General features: G+C 40.4%; 1 protein-coding gene across 1 annotated transcript in view; it reads left to right on the top strand.

Moving 5' to 3' along the window:
• ADAMTS20 (ADAM metallopeptidase with thrombospondin type 1 motif 20) overlaps window positions 1–17837 on the top strand; it is a 176164-nt gene that overhangs the window by 49579 nt on the left and 108748 nt on the right. Inside the window, exons 5-11 of the mRNA XM_045001846.1 lie at window positions 1854–1937; window positions 3065–3189; window positions 6647–6687; window positions 7023–7128; window positions 8957–9103; window positions 10153–10294; window positions 12497–12601. Coding sequence (XP_044857781.1) covers window positions 1854–1937; window positions 3065–3189; window positions 6647–6687; window positions 7023–7128; window positions 8957–9103; window positions 10153–10294; window positions 12497–12601 — 750 coding nt within the window. The remainder of the gene's footprint in view (window positions 1–1853; window positions 1938–3064; window positions 3190–6646; window positions 6688–7022; window positions 7129–8956; window positions 9104–10152; window positions 10295–12496; window positions 12602–17837) is intronic.

The raw sequence follows: 17837 nt of genomic DNA, 5'->3' as shown, positions 1-17837 counted from the left end.
GCACATGAGATGTACATACACAAAGAGTGGCATTCATGTAGACAACACATCTTGAAGAGGCACAGTGTAGGGACAGGGGCGTTGGCGGTCAGGCCTAGAGGTCAGAGTCAGAGTCAGAAACCAGCAACCAAAGTCAGAGTCAGAGCAAGAGACAGGGTCAGGATCATGCCAAGGATTGGGGCCAGAGTGGGGGGGTCAGGACTCATGCTGAGGGTCAGGACAACAATGCCAGGGTCAAACCAGAGTCAGGGCTTTGGGTCCTGTACGTCAGCTGATTAGGAGTTCATTCAGTTGCTTAGACAACTTCCTGTGTCTCCTTCTGGCTCAGGTAATGTGGGCCAATTGGTAGGGCCGGATGTCTGCTCCAATCAGGAGCTTCATAGGCAGAGCGTCTGGTGGGCCAGAGTTCTGCTAGCACCTATCGCTAATGGTTCTGGAGAGCTGTCAGGTGGCAGTTGTGGTCTGGGCACTGCTTGGAGACTTCTAGGTCTGCGTTTGAGACCTGCAATCCCTCACACACAGTTACTTTTCTACATGAAGGGTAAGCTTTCAGTGTGGCTTCACCCTGGTCCGTGGGTTTAGCCAGTGAGCGCTGTGGTCTAGCTACCTGATTTATGTGCAGAAATGCCTGTTTGCTTATGCAAATGTAGGTTTTGCATGTGCAAAAAATATCTCCTGCAAAATATTTGGTGTGGTTTTGAGGCATGTTGTGAAACTAGTCTCTTAAATTTTGGTTCTGCTCCCACTAAAGTCAGTGGTAAAGCTTCCATTAACTTCAATGGCGTGTCCAAAAGAAATCTTTCCCAAACTTCCTCCTCTGGCCTTCAAATAACCCCCCAACCTCATCAAGCTCATCATCCAAAGCAAGCTCCCCGTAGACCAGGACACACCAACTCAAAGCAGCACCAGACACTGCCAGAGCAACAGATGCAAAACTTGCGGACATATCTTCACTGCTATGATGATCAGTACCCCCACAATACACCTTTCAAGATTTATGGGTCCTTCACATGCTTGTCACAACATGTGATGTACCTTATCTAGTGCATCAAATGCCCCAACAACAACTATGTAAGTGAAATGGAACAATCACTACACTCTCAAATGAACTCACACAGAAAAATGATAAGACAAACATCACCTGCGGTCGAACACTTTTCAGAAAGTGATCCCTCCATATCTGATCTTTCAATACTTGTCCTTGGGGAAACCTGCACAACACCTTCAAAAGGCAGACTTGGGAATTTTAATTCATAACTCTGATAGACACCAAAAGCCAAGAATTTAACAGAGGCACTGGTTTTCTGGTTCATTACAACAATTTGTAACACACCATACTGCCTGGTGCCCTAAATTGCCCATTTCAGACCCTCTGTTCATAATAATCTAATGCCCAATTTCCCACTTCATTTCAAGTGACCGCCTCCAACATTTTAGCCCTTCTGTTTAACAGTCTGTTCCAACTTAAATTTAGCTCAAACACTATTCTTCCTTCCCCAGACCTAAAGAAGAGCTCTGTGTAGCTTGAAGGCTTGTACTTTCCACCTACAGAAGTCAGTCCAGTACCAATCTTGTCTCTGTCATATCTGTGGAGAGTCCATTTGACCTTAGTCTTATTCAGTGTTAATTATTGAGTTATAGTAAACAAGTATATTCAGTTATAGTACACAAACGACAGATTGCCAAAGGTGTAACTGAGTATAATTTGTCCATCTTCTGGTAACCAATGTGGTATTTGAATCTTATAACTGAATATAAAAATTTAACTAAATAACTGAGTATGAAAATACTAAGAGATCTCAAGTTTTCCATATGGTTTTAGCAATCTAATCCTACGAATTTTTTCTCTCTAGGTTGCAGCAATCTACAAAGATTCAAGTATTGGAAATCTCATAAATATAATGATTGTAAAACTAATTGTAATTCACAATGAACAGGTAAGAAAAATATACTTATTAATAGGATATTTTTCACAGATTAGGCACAAAATATTTGTTTGCAGGCTAAGTTTTAAAAATAATTTCAACAAAAACAGTTTGTTTTTTAAATGTTAAGGTCAGTTACACTTACTTTTACTATGACCATCACTTTGTTGATATAAAAACAAACAAACCTCCAAACAAAAAACCTCCACCAGAACCAAACAAAACAGAAAAAGAATGTAGGTGTCAGGGTTAACTCTAGCCCCAAGTGGAATTAGTTTACACACACAGAGAGCTTTACTACAGAGCCTTTTATTTTTATTATAGAACTCCTACTATCCCTTCTTTTGGGAATTCCCATTGAATTAAATGGGCTTTAAGCCAGACCCTCAGAAGGGCTTATAGGGCAGCTACCTGCAGGATAAGTCTCCTGAGCATGGCTTCATTAATACCATATTGACAGGGGAATGAGGGAGTTCCCTAGAGGGGTCGTGTGACAGGTGGCAGTATGGAGGCCCTAGTTGCTGATGGATCCCCTGAGATCTTTTGTTTTGCAGGGTGCATGGGAGATAGTATCCCCTCCCCTCATACAATCTGCTGAAAATGCCACAAAGAGAATCTTACAAATGGTTCCTCCTTCCCGAGTTGTTGTCTGTGGTCTGTCAGTAGGGCAGCAGTGTACGAGAAGGAGGAAATGATATTTACCATAAGACCCATGTAGTTTTATCGTCCAAACTTAAGTGAAATTAAAAAAAAAAAGACAAATTAGATGTTATAAATTGTATCAGTCCAAGATAGTGTGCATAACACCGATCTGAATTTTTTTAAATATGTTTTTATGTTGATTTATTTTGTCATAAATATTTTTCTAACAGTGTCTTTGTAATCAGTATATGACACAGGGTTATACTTACTGATTTAAAAGACTGGTTATATTACTGTCTGTCTGATTACTGGCTACATTACGACTCTGATCCTGCAAATTAATCTGTGTGTGTTGACTCCTGTGTAGGGCCCTATTGACTCCCTGCCTGCTGTTCACCCACACAGATCAGCTTGCAGAATTGGATCCCACATGACTGAATTATTGCAAGTGAATGAGTTTTACAGTCTTTGTTGTGTCTTGGCAATTTCCTGTACAGGAAGGACCAGCCATCAGTTTTAATGCAGCTACCACTCTTCGTAATTTTTGTTTATGGCAACAAACACAGAATATTCTGGATGATGCTCACCCTTCTCATCATGATACTGCTGTTCTCATCACAAGGTACAGCCTCTGAAATAGTCACATTTATTGAACTAGGTCAGACGAGTAACAGTTTGTTTCTGACATTATTTTTAACTGTTGCACTGAAATATTTCAAAGTTAATTAAAGTAAACGAAGAAATCAATAGTGGAATAAAATTAAATGTTTTGTACTCCGAGGATGCATTGAGTTCAAGGTATAGTTTCCAGCTCAGGTAGATGTATGCACGCTAGTTTGAGTGAGCTAGTACGCTAAAAATAGAAGTGTATCCGTGGTGGCGCAGGTGGTAGGGTTGGCTAGCTGCCCAAGTACAGTCTTGCCAGAGACTTTGAGTACTTACTCCAATGGCTAGCCCATCCCACTGCCTGCACCTCTGTGGCTATGCTTCCATTTTTAGCATGGTAGCTCAGTCAGAATTAGCGTGCATATATCTACCTGAGCTGGAAACTATACCTTCAGCTAAAGTGTAGTTATATCCTGAGACCACAGAGAAACAATTCATGAAAAATTACAGTGACAATGTTGTGTTGGTAACAGGCCAGCTGATACAGTTCCCATTAAAGTCAGTGGGAGCAGGATCACCCCTGAAATTGTGATGTGGTGAAATGAAGGTTCTACCCACTGTACTAATATAGTTCAGTCAGTGCTAGGGTGCTGTACCAAAGCAATAACATTAATGGAATCCATTGCACTGACATAATGATGGTCTACTTTTGGAGAGTAGTATACAAAATTAATAAATACTTTACAGGGGGGAAAGCATTAGATTTAATATATATTCCTCCTGTCTCCACTTTTCCCGGTCTTTCTGGTGTTCAAGCATAAAAGATATACCCTCCCTAATTGTTCTCTCTCTTTCAGTTGCTCTGATATATTGTTTTATATCCACTGGAAAAAAAATAATAAGCTGCATTTAGATCTTGTCCTGAATTTTATTTTCTTATTTCAGCAGAGTTGTTGGTTCCTCTGCTTAGGGCAGTTTCAAATTTCTGGAACAATACTGCACAATTTTCAGCAGCATTTCTATGCTTGCTCTGAATTGTGACCCTCCAGGGAAATAGCATAAGCTGAGATCAACAAAAAGGGACTTAGGGATTGTGATGCTGAGTGTCATGACACCTAACTTTTATCCCCCTATAAAACCACAGGAACAACACTGTGATACATAGAACTGGAGTTAGGCCCCTAGCCTTCTATACAATGAATGGGGATAGATAGGCACCTTAGAATGTGATCCACAAAGCCAGCACGCTAGGTGGAGAACTGCCTAAGTTAGCCAATGGAAGACCCAAGAAGAAGGAGGCATATTAAGGCTCACCCTGCCCATTTTATGGAGTTCAGTGTCTCAATTTGGGCTGCAGGGAGGTGCCTAGCTCCGCTAGCAATCCACAAAATGGGGGAAGATAGGTATTAGGGTTGCAAACTTTCAGGGGTTGGGGTGTGGGAGGGGATGAGGGCTCAAACGGGGGGCACTGGTTCCGGGATGGGGCCATAAATGAGGGGTTCAGGGTGTGGGAGTGTGTGTGGGCTCTGGGGTGAGGATGAGGGGTTCAGGGTGTGGGAGGGGGCTCTGGGCTGTAGTAGGGGATTGGGGTGCAGGAGGGGGTCAGGGCTCTGGGCTGGGGTGCAGGTTCTAGGGTGGGGCTGGGGATGAGGGGTTTGGAGTGCAGGAGGGGGCTCCAGGTTTGTGGGGGGTCTCAGAGCTGGGGCTCAGGGTTGGGGCGAACTTACCTCTGGTGGCTCCCGGTCAGTGGTGCAGCAGGTGGGGCTAAGGCAGGCTTCCTGCCTGTCCTGGCACCGTGGACTGCACTGCGCCCCGGACAGGGCCGGCTCCAGACCCCAGCGCGCCAAGCGCGCGCTTGGGGCGGCATCCCAGCAGGAGGGTGGCAGGCGGTTCTGGCGGACCTTCCGCAGGCATGCCTGCAGAAGGTCCGCTGGGACCGCGGCTCCGGTAGACCTCCCGCAGATGTGCCTGCGGAGGGGCCGCTGGTCCCGCAGCTCCGGTGGAGCATCTGCAGGCATGCCTGCGGGAGGTTCACCGGAGCCGCGGGGCCAGCGGACCCTCCACAGGCACGTCTGTGGGAGGTCCACCGGAGCCGCGGGACCAGCGACCGCTAGAGCGCCCCCCGCGGTGTGCCGCCGTGCTTGGGGCGGCGGAAATCCTAGAGCCACCCCTGGCCCCGGAAGCAGCCAGCAGGTCCAGCTCCTAGGCGGAGGTACAGCAGGCGGCTCTGCATGCTGCTCTCGCCCACAGGCACCATTCCTGCAGCTCCCATTGGCCATGGTTCCTGGCAAAAACTGGACAGCTGGTCACCCTAATAAGCGCTTTTCTGCCTAAGTTGTATGTGGAGCCCAGTCCAGTAGGTATACTCAGAGGCTGGCTAATTCCCCTGGGAGGAAACTCTGATAACTTTTATCCCAGTGATTAGTGCACTCACCCAGAATGTGGGAGACCGCTAGCTCAATTCCTCCCTCTGCCTAATGAGGAGAAGAGATTTGGACAGGAGTCTCTTATTTCTCAGGTGAATGGCCTAATCACTAGGCCATAGAATATTCAGGTGTGGGTTTCCCTCAATCTGTCCTACTGAAGTTCTACTTTAATTAAATAATTGAATAATTAAATGTCATTTGGGGGGCAAAGACAGAGTGGGGATGACTTTATAGCCCATTGGTTAAGACACTGACTTGAGAGGTAGAAGATTCTGTTCAAATCCCTCCCTGTCAACTGGGTGGGGAGGACTTGAACTGGTGGTTTCCCAAATCCTAGTGAGTTCTTTAACCACTGGGCTAAAGATTATAAGGCAGATCCACCTTCTGTCCTCCCGCCCCATCCCCTGAGTTGTTTTGTGTGCAGTTAGGTGGCCTCTGAGCATGCCTACTGGACTGGGTCCACATGAAAACGTAGGCAGGTGACCACCTGTCTTTCCCCAGCTTGTGGATTGCTCTGGCATTTAGGCAGGAGGTGGGTGCCCAGAGGCCTAGAGTGAGGCTGCAGTGTGCAAGCTCAGAGATAGGAAAGTAGGCACCTAGGGAACTTTTACTACTAAAACTTAGGCACTGAGTGAGTTTAGATGCCTATGGGGTTAGGTGGCAGCCAAACAATGGGAGTTTTGGGGGTTGCAGCAGCACCTAAAAACAGGACTTGCTACCTAAGTATCTGGGGATCTAGGACGTAGCATTTACGCTCTCTGTTCCGTGCAGGTTTGAGAGACAGTGATAGTATGGGCTAAGTCTGTTAAGTTTAAATTAACTTGTTCACAAGAATTTAAAACTGCTCTATACATTTAAATATTAAAAATTATGCATCAAATCCACATCTGGTTTAAATCATTGAAGGTTCTGATCCATTGACTCCATTGAAGTCAATATAGTTACATCAATTTATACCAGCTCGGGATCTGGTCCTCTGTGTTTTTTATTGTTTGGAATACAACTTTGGATATTTTAATAGTTTCAAATAAAATCTTTTTCTTCAAGGGAAGATATCTGCAGAGCTAGAGAGAAGTGTGATACTCTAGGTAAGCTACTTTGTTAAATCAGTATAATATTTTTTAAGAGAACTTGTAAGAGAATTGTATTACAGATATGAGGAAATCATACTGTAAATGTAAAGTTTACAATGTGCATCTTAGAAAGTGAACCTTTATGATATTGCATCCTTGGTAATGTAACCTTGGCTTCATATATATTCTGGGAATGATTTTCTGGATCAAGGTAGGTTCTTAATTTGTGTGCCTCTGGCTATATCCATTAAGCATCACTTTGAACATGTACCGCTTAATATCCAATATAGTCAGTACTTCTACATGAATATTTTACTGTTAAGCTTTTATATAAAAATTCATTTTTCCAGGTTTAGCGGAATTAGGTACAATGTGTGACCCACTGCGCAGCTGTTCTATAAGTGAAGAAAATGGATTAAGTGCTGCATTTACTATAGCACATGAACTTGGGCATGTGTAAGTATATATTTTCCAATGGAATAAATGTTTTGATTTCTTTTTTTTTTAAAATAAAAAAAGCTCTTTACAGGACACAACATTCTCTGTGCCCCCTTGCATCTTGCCGCCTCTGCTGGCCAACAGGTAGGGGTAATAGATTCATAGTTTAAGGCCAGAGGGGACCATTAAATCATGTAGTGTGACTTCCTGTATGTTAGTGGCCATTAAATTTCACCCAGTTACCCCTGTATTGAACCAAATACCTTGTGTTTGATTGAAGCACATCTTCCAGAATAAAACTGTGGCTCTGTCACTCTCCATCCACCTGCTCACAGTGAGCGTGGGGAGCACTGGCTGCAAAAGCCCCTGTTCATCCCTTGTGCCCAGAGCTGTGATTGGAACAGATCGAACACTGCATTCAGGGAGCTTAGGATGGGTACCTCCTGAACCCATCCACCTCCCAGGGTAGTTTTATTACCCTAACCACAATCTAGCCTTAATAAATAACTTCAGTTTAAGTAAATATCAAGTCGCTAATATAACCATTTTAGAGCACCATAGGAATACACAACCATATAGAAATATCTTATTAAAAATATGAGAGGAAGACAAGGACAACTCATGGTAAGTGCCATGCCTATCAATGAAATAAAAGGCATGTCATGCTCTGGGTCTGTGAGGCATGCCACAGTTTAGGTTATGATGGCATTTCACAGCCTAGAAGCCATATTGTGAATTGGATATGCCTTTCATGGTCACTTAGATGCATGCCACATGTAACAATGCTTCAACTCAAAGAGCAAAATATTGCAATTTGCTGGTTGCATAAATATAATAATGCTGGACTTCATATAATTTGTGTATTTAGTAGTCACAATTAAGGTGTGTGTATGGGAGCATATAGTATGTGTATCCTATTTATTAATGTATACAGTATGTTGGATAAACTGTTTGTCTAAAACGACATGGTCCAAAGAGGCTGACATTTTCAGAGCCAAGTAGGGTGTTTAGCCACAAACTTATAGTGAAATTAATCCTCATTTAGCAGGGGTGCTGGAACAATTTGCATAGTGGGGATGCTGAGAGCCATTGAACCAAACTGTAAGCCCTGTATGTGATGGAAACCACTTCAAGCCAAGGGGTGCAGCAGCACCCCTAGTTCAAGCATTTATGCCAATTAGCCGTAAAAATCTCAGAGTGGTTCTTTCTCTGATAATGTAATACTAATCTCTATAACTAATTTTCTCTACATGTATATTATACATAGTAAAAAAAAAAAAGCTAGGAAGACTACGTTGGACTGAATATTCAGAATAATTCTCAATGCAGATCAAAATGAATTAATAGACTCATACTTGATCGTAAGTATAAGTGAAAGACTGAAAGTATAGGTGAAAGATGAATGCATAGTGAAACCCGACTCATAAGAAGATTTTCACACACTTTTATGTTAAAACAAATAGAGCAATACAAGGTGTAAGTTTTGGTGTGTTTTTAGTAAGACAGTTGGAGCCTCATTTGATATTTAAAGGTAGAATTTGGTCATAATGTGAAAATATACACCTACTTTTTTTTAAATATTCATTTTTTCTGAACAGTTGTAAGAATTAAGCCCCCAGTCTGTAATATATTTTATTATCCTTTTGGATGAAAGATGCTACAGAATCTATCTACGGCATTTCTAGGGCATCTATCACCATATTAGCAAAGAGGCACAATTACAGTGGAGGCCCATTATACAAGAAAGGCATTTTAAAACTTAAGAATTGAACATTTGGTGATGTAATAAAGTAAACAAATGAAATTTTACTGAATTTTCTTTGGAGTGTGTTTGTTTGTCTTTTAGATTTAATATACCCCATGATGATAGTTTTAAGTGTAAAGAAGCTGGAATAAAATATCAGTACCATGTAATGGCCCCAACTCTAAATTATCACACAAGTCCATGGACCTGGTCAAAATGCAGTCAAAAATATATCACTGAGTTTCTTGAGTAAGTATCAATATAATGTAGTCTGTTTTTTCAATTGTTGTCTCTTGAAACTATTTAAAAAAATTGCTTAAATATAACTGTATGCTATTTTAATAGCACTCTGTGTTCCTTTTAATTTGTCATATGCTATCTTGCCATGGAGTTGCTTTTCAGTTACTGAACAGTTTAATATTTTAATATTCATTCTTAGAAAAGTAGTCCTCTGTCCTTCAAAGATTGATGCAGGTGCTTACCTTTACTTACTGTGAGAAGTCTCAAGCTACTCACACTGTGTTAAGTTAAGGACATGCTTCAGTTTTTTCAGGATCAGAACCTGGGCAACACAATCAAGTACATCAATATATTTAACATGGTGTATCTAGATCAAAATGCACACCCTCTTCTTTTTATGAAAAGCTTCTTTTTAAAATGAGAAATGCTGGTTATAATTAGATTTTTCCTGAGTCATGACCTTTTGATCTTTTCCTTTGCTATGACAATTTTTTCAATTCTCATTTTCTCAAAAATGCACAAAAGAGAGCATTGTTGATGAATTAATTGTAAGATAATCTTAAGCAGAATCAAAATGGGGAAATTTTCATCCATGCCTGTAATTTTCATTTTAATACGCAGACTTGTAGATCAGCATCTAAAATATGAATTACTGTCAACAGTTTACATGAAACAGTTGAAAATAAATAGAAACCTCTATAATTTTATTTTATATTACAAAAACTGCATATTGCTGTGCTGCATAATTATAGTGGTGATTGTCCTAAAATCATAACAGTTGTCTATCTCTTATGGTTTATTTTTGAAGTTTTATGTTTGTTGTTGCGCTGATGTGATATTTTAGAAAGGCAGTTGTGAAGCTAAATATATGTGCAAACCCACAGCTTACTTTGTTGGGAGTTATGCATATGTAAACACTGTAAGATCTGCCCCCACAATCAATTAATTAGTGTTTTACATTTTGTAATATAATCACAAAGTGGTCTTATCTCCAAAGTTATATATTTGTAAAAGTTCAATAAAACCAATTTATTTACATTTTGTTAATTTTATAACAGTACTGGTTATGGGGAATGCCTTCTCGACAAACCAAATGGAAGAATATATGATCTTTCATCACAGCTGCCTGGATCAATGTATGATGTCAACAAGCAGTGTGAACTTATGTTTGGTCCTGGGTCACAAGTATGCCCCTATCTGGTAAGTCACACAACACAGAAACCCATCTTTAACATTTATTTAACAATTTTTGAAAAATATTATTTGCAGTTTCTTCAAAATTGAAATGAAATCCCACAGACTCTTTATCTTTAAACAATTGTTTTTTTTCTTGAGCACGTGGAAGAGTTTAAAAAATCAGCATGGTAGAGGACAAGAAACTTCAGTGGAAAGCTTGGTAGTTCTAAGTGCTAGGAGAGTTTTATGTGGTGTTGAGGAGTAAGTGGAATACGGTGATTTAGATCTGTGCATTTATGCATGAGGTGGTTGTTGTAGGAAACTGAATTTATACAGATGTATTCTGCTTCAGTATTTTTCTCTTATTGTCTTACAAATGTATTCAATAATTATTTATTTTTACATGTTATCTGTTCAATAACCTAGTCACTACACAATTTTTAATTAATTTAAAAAGTGTTTTTAATTGTGAGTTTGGTTTTAAAAGTAAGCATAATTTTTCATTAAATAAATAATTCATATACATGCTGAAATGAATGAGAAGGGGATCCTGTGCTTTATTTTATAAGTTATAACTCATGCCTGTTAGAGTTGCAGTGCTTAGAATAGCTTTCATGGTAAGCTTAACCTACAGGTCAAGGTCAACAGTTTCTTAATAGCAGAACAGTGAACTGGAAACAAAGCTGTATACAGCTTGATACAATAAAAAATGGAATTTCAGTTGTTGGATGTCTGTGCAAACTTTAAAATGTCATTATGGATTCATTCAGTGCTAAGAATTAAAGGGCAAGCACTGCCAATATGGCATAAAGGCTCTGTTTCCACCTGCAGAAGAAGACTTTATTAGCATTACCGGGTGGAACTAATTAGATATGACAGTTAACATAGGATCAGATTTAGACAAACTTCAGTGGGAATATTTTTCGAGCAAATTGCTATTCACTGTGAGGCAGGGAATCAGAATCTGGCCCATAGTGAGTGTGGAATAATTTAAGATGGTCAGGATTTGTATACCCAAAGGTAATGATGCTCAACACTGATTGTGTCATGATTTTGATATATCCATCTAGATTGTCTATCCAGCTGGAGAATATAACTTTTATACTATGCAGTAGTAATTAGGAAGACAGACTCTTTCTATTACTATATTTTTTTAGATGAACTATTGGTTAATTCTTGGAACAGTCAGTTTTACTGACAGAATTAGTATATTTGGTTTCCTTTCTATTGCCCTGATCCAAATCCTACTGAAATCAATGGAAGTCTTTCCATGGACATCCTGGGATTTTGGACCATGTTCTATGTTCCATGTACCCAAATCGATCTGTGAGGTGGAAAGTCTATAAACTTGAAACCCTCTTTTGCAGTATAGTATTGTATATGATATTAATTTGTAAAAATCTTATAACTTCTATTTAACTATATTTAATCTATAAAATTAAACACCTTATGACCATTTAATTTTTAGGCTTTCTCATTCATAAATGTATAGTGTGACTCATATACTCCCTTACTGTGAAAACCACTCAATATTTTTTTTAACACTAAATGCCAAATGTGCAATAACTCCATTGTAATCAATGATAATTTACACCAGAGGTTGAATTAGACTGAGGAGCCACAAATGTTGTTAAAGCCATCTTTTCCTGTTCATCCACTTGGGGACAACTAACCCTAGTTTGGCGACAGTTGAGGATTGAGTCTGCAGTTTTGACAGAACTATTACAGTACTGCATATTGCATCTGTGAAATCATATTGAATAAAGTTTTCAAAAGTGCCTTCGTGATTTTCAGTGGGACTTAGACTCACTAAGGTACTTTTGAATTTTGACCCATTGTCAATAAATTGGTACCACTATGTGGAAATAGTAGTTAATGGCTTTACATGGTGATTATATTCAGACCTTACGATATGTAGTAAATAACCTGAACCTCTAATTTTTTTATAAAATACCAGTTATGATGTGAAGTTAACTGATTTTTGCTAATCCAGTGAGTTCAATCAAAATATTCCATATTATTTGTTTTTCCTAATGCAGACTCTCTTCTCTTGTTTTATAAGGAGTAACATTTGTGAAAAATATTTTAATCATAGCTTTTAGAATTCTCCTATTTGCAAACATTACAAGATGCATGTGGTAAGAGAAATGTAATTAATATGTAGGCCATTGAACAAAATGATGTTACAGGTGTAGCAAAGGAAATTACATTTTGTTTTCTTATCAGAAACAATGCAAACGCTTATGGTGCACAAGTGCTGAAGGAATTCACAAGGGCTGTCGTACTCAGCATATGCCATTGGCTGATGGGACAGAATGTGGTCTTGGAATGGTAAGATTTAACCTTTGCTATTTCTCAGTACTTACACATAGTAAAATCATGGAAGTAGTTGACAAGAAAGTCTAATATCCACTGTTTCTCTGCCTTGCAACTTCCGGAAACTGATTGTATGGGCGGCACCCACTTGACCTTAGATGCAAAGTTTGGCTAACTCATATAATGTTGTAACATAAATATTATCAGATTGCAATCTCAGGCCAGTACATACAAAGGTTTAGGGATAGCACATTGGTAACAACAGAGTGTTGGCCTTATGAGGAAGCTGCCATTTCTCTTTTCACTTCTGGGGTCCCAAAAGCTAGGGTCCTTTTTGACCAGTTGTTTCCTAAGCAGTTAGTTCTCTACTGCCAGCTGTGCTCCAGAAATGAATTTCCTAGGGTATAGGCTTCTCTGGGCTGATGTGGTGGTGTGCTCTGCCAACCTAGACCCTGATCCTGCATAAGGAACTGCTAGTGTTGACCTATGTATCTGTGCAGAATCGCCTTTGATAGTAATCTGCTTTATATTAATCTGTGCTAGCAGTTCCCAGTGGGGCCCTAGTTTTATTATTTTTTATGTGCTTTCATAGATTCATAGAGTTTAAGGCCAGAAGGGACCATTGAATAATCTAGTCTGAGCTCCTGTATATCACAAGCCATTACATTTCATTTGTTCACCCAGAGTACAGTAACTTTGTATCTTTACAGATTTTCTCTGTGTTTTTGATACTACATATATAATAGTGAATTTGATAATATAATTTGTTGGATAACAAATTAGTAAGGAAGGTTACATCTCCTGAAAAATCATGATTTTCTTATATCTTGCAAAATTAGAAAGAAAAAGTTACTGTGGGGCTGCCAGTGGGACTTTGGCCTGATTGAACCTTCATGTATTCAGTATTTAACCTATTTTTCTGAATTACTCATTAAATATGATGAGAGCTCATCACATTTGTATTAAACCTTGTGTGTAATCATTATTTTAAAGTTACTACGGTGAATATGTAGTGATATCAGAGTACTTTTGCTATGTAACCTAACAAAACCCCTTTGTTATGTTATTACTGTAGTGAAACTAAATAATTTTCTCTAGTAATTGAGAAGATAATCACAGTATTTAGAGCATTGACTTTGAAAGAATCAAAAACATGTGCAGTGATTAATATGATAAAATGTGATTTGTCCCTATTTAAGGGTCTGCTTCTGTGCCCATCAAAGTTGGTGAGAAGTTTTCCATGGTCTTCAAAGGGGATAGGAGATGACCACTAGTTATTAGCCTCTAACCAATAAGACATGCTTAGTGTAATTGAGGTGCCATTCTCTTTGAGCCATAATGTTGAATAAATCTATATTTCGCATTTTTTATTATGAATTATGTTGTAATATTTCTCCCTCTGTAGATAAAGATATAAATGGCTATTTAAAGAGTTAATAATTTAGCTCGAAAAACACTTTTTAGATTTAGCATGTTGTTTTTTTGTTTTAACAAATTATTTTTCTAATCAGCTAGGTTTAAAGTTAATAATACAGAATAAACTAAAGTGAGTGAATAGACAGCTTTTACTGAACTCCTGGGTTGCTGAAGGCAACCTTTTTTCTCCATGTTAGTTTTTTAGATTGCAAGATCTTTGGGGAAGAGGCTTTTTTATTTTTATGTTTGGTATTTACAGAGTTGAACACATGAATGGTATAACAATAATAATAATAATATTAATAGTAAATTCAGTCGTTACTGGTGGCATTTCCTATAATAGTAGTAGGTAAAATGCAGCATTGTTTGAGTCAGCATCTCAACAGAGAATAAAGGAAACCTTTATGTCAGGCTTTGAACTTCTCCTTGTTAGCTTTAATCACTTCATAAAATTTAAACACTGGTTCATTTTCACTCTAAACTTCCTGCATAGTCCATTTAGTTCATCACAGTGCACTTTCTTCACCTAACAAATATGAGGATATACAGAAAATAATTATTTTAGCAGGAGCAAAATAAACTTGTTGGACTTTCTGCCAGTGTCTGAAAATTTCTCCCTCCCTCTCACCCCTTTTCTCCTTCTACATTCTGAATGCTGATGTCTGGCAGTGGATCAGTTTTAGCAGCTCTACTGTCCCCCAGAGCCACTTGTCAGTACATTGATATTCACACTGTGTACCATCCCTTCCAGGTGGTTTTCGTGTTTGCCTTCTGGGCTTCACAAAAATCAATGGGAGGAGGAGGCATCTGCAGGTTCTAATCCTACCAGCACAGGCCCACAAGGGAGCAGAGAAGGATACATGTTTTAGAATCCCTGGCGAGACTTTACTATAGAAAAACAATAAATAAAACTAGACTTACCAATGTGAATATTTGCTAGTTTGCAGGGGCATTTGCTATGGTGAATAGCTGAAATTTACAGCTCAGAGGAACAAATACTGTATTACTTGAAAACACTTCTAATGGCTGATTTGAGAGAAATAGTTAAATTGAACATACACATTTCTCAGGATTGCTTTTATAAGATTCTGAGAAAAAATATTATGCAGTATAATAATGGAAAATATATGGCTGGTGCTTCCTCCCCCCTCCCTCAGTAATCAAAGTAAGTTACCATGGTAACATGATGTGAATTTAGAGCCAGATCACATGCTTACTCTGAAGTAGCTTGCTCACTGGTAAAGCTGAGCAAATAACTGATTTTTTTGGATCACTGTCAGTTCTGAAAAAAGTGGGGAAAAATCGTTTCAAATAGAACCAAATCCAAAAGAGAATCGATCCAAAACAGATTTTTGTGGGTGGTGGGGGAAGAAGTAGCCTTCCTTACAACGTATAGCCCAGGGGGATGTGGGAAACTCATGTTCAGTTCCCCCCGGTCTGTATGATGTGGAAAAGGGATTTCAGTTTGTGTCTCCCACATTGCAGGAGAGTGCCTTACCCAATGGGCTGTGGAATGGGCAAGTATCTCTCGATGTCTCCTTCTGGCGCTGTTCCACTGTGTCATTAGAGCAGGCACTTGAACTTGTGTCTCCCCAGCCTAGGTAAATACTTTTAACCACCAGGCAATAGTCACTTATACTGTTTCTCTGGCCCACTGGCTAGTCATTGTTGCTATGAATGACTATGAATTGCCACTGGAAATGTAATTTCACTATAATTGCCTTATTGTTATAAGGAGGTTTCAAGGGAAATAGAAGTTGTTTAAATAATTCCTTACAGTGTCTATATCAGGGTAGGCAGCCTATGGCACGCATGCTGAAGGCAGCACGTGAGCTGATTTTCAGTGGCACTCACACTGCCTGGGTCCTGGCCACCGGTCTGGGGGGCTCTGCATTTTAATTTAATTTTAAAAGAAGCTCTTTAAACGTTTATCAGAGGGGTAGCTGTGTTAGTCTGGATCTGTAAAAGCAGCAAAGAGTCCTATGGCACCTTATAGACTAACAGATGTTTTGGAGCATGAGCTTTCGTGGGTGAATACCCACTTCGTCGGATGCATCCGACGAAGTGGGTATTCACCCACGAAAGCTCATGCTCCAAAACGTCTGTTAGTCTATAAGGTGCCACAGGACTCTTTGCTGCTTTTAAACATTTAAAAACCTTATTTACTTTACATACAACAGTAGTTTAGTTATATATTATAGACTTATAGAAAGAGACCACCTAAAAACGTTAAAATGTATTACTAGCATGCAAAACCTTAAATTAGAGTGAATAAATGAAGACTTGGCATGCCACTTCTGAAAGGTTGCCGACCCCTGGTCTGATATCTACACTATAAAGCATAGGCATGGGAAGTAAAGCTGCAGAGGGTGCTGCAGCACCCTGAGGTTTTATGCGGGGGTCCTGGCTCCCAGTTGCACACCCGGGGTCCCAGCTGCTGGCCCTCGTGCCTGGGGTTCTGTTCCTGGCCCCACACGCGAGGTCCCAGGTGCCAGCCCTGCTCTCGGCTGCACACGTGGGATCCCAGCTGCTGGCCTAGGCAGGAGTATAAAAATATTGCTCGAGCATGCAGGGGTGTAATCAGGAAGGCCAAGGCACAATTGGAGTTGCAGCTAGCCAGGGATGTGAAGGGTAACAAGAAGGGTTTCTACAAGTATGTTAGCAACAAAAAGAAGGTCAGGGAAAGTGTGGGACCCTTACTGAATAGGGGAGGCAACATAGTGACAGATGATGTGGAAAAAGCTGAAGTACTCAATGCTTTTTTTGCCTTGGTCTTCACAGACAAGGTCAGCTCCCAGACTGCTGCACTGGGCAGCACGGTATGGGGAGAAGGTGAGCAGCCCTCAATGGTGAAAGAACAGGTTAAGGACTATTTAGAAAAGCTGGACATGGGTCTGGATCTAATGCATCCAAGGGTCTTGAGGGAGTTGGTGGATGTGATTGCAGAGCCATTGGCCATTATCTTTGAAAATTCGTGGCGATGGAGGGAGGTCCTGGATGATTGGAAAAAGGCAAATATAGTGCCCATATTTAAAAAAGGGAAGAAAGAGAACCTGGGCACCTACAGACTGGTCAGCCTAACTTCAATCCCCAGCAAAATCATGGAGCAGGTCCTCGAGGAATCCGTTTTGAAGCATTTGGAGGAGAGGAAGGTGATCAGGAACAGTCAACATGCATTCACCAAGGGCAAGTCATGCCTGACCAACCTGATTGCCCTCTATGATGAGATAACTGGTTCTATGGATATGGGGAAAGTGGTGGATGTGATATATCATGACTTTAGCAAAGCTTTTGATACGGTCTCCCACAGTATTCTTGCCAGCAAGTTAAAGAAGTATGGATTGAATGAATGGACTATAAAGTGGATAGATAGCTGGCTAGATTGTCGGACTCAACAGGTAGTGATCAACGGCTCCATGTGTAGTTGGCTACTGGCCCCATGCCTGCCCGCAGCCGTGGCCCTGGCCTCGGCCCCCTTACCCCTTCCATGTCCCCCCTTACTGGAGACACAGCCTTGCTCCCAGCCTCAGCTCTGGGGGGCAGAATGGGCGGCACAAGGTAAAAAGTTTGGGGATAGTTCTGCTGGCTTTCAGCACCGCCACTATAAAAAGCGTTTCAGTGACACTGCTACAAAGTTACGCTGACTTAAGTTACACTGATGTACAGCCACTGCTGTAATGAAACCACTCTTGCATGTCCACACTATGCTTCTTGTGTTGGTGGAACGCATCCACAGGAGCAGCTCTTGCATCAGCACAGAGAGCAGTGCACTGTGCGTAGCTATCCCACTGTGCAACTGGCCTTCTGGGTGTTTCGGGAAGGGTTTACTATGCCT

The sequence above is a fragment of the Mauremys mutica genome, chromosome 1 (genome assembly GCF_020497125.1).
Source record: "Mauremys mutica isolate MM-2020 ecotype Southern chromosome 1, ASM2049712v1, whole genome shotgun sequence".
Taxonomy (NCBI): domain Eukaryota; kingdom Metazoa; phylum Chordata; order Testudines; family Geoemydidae; genus Mauremys; species Mauremys mutica.
The sequence above is the reverse complement of the archived record's forward strand: the minus strand, read 5'-3'. Positions and strand labels throughout refer to the sequence as shown.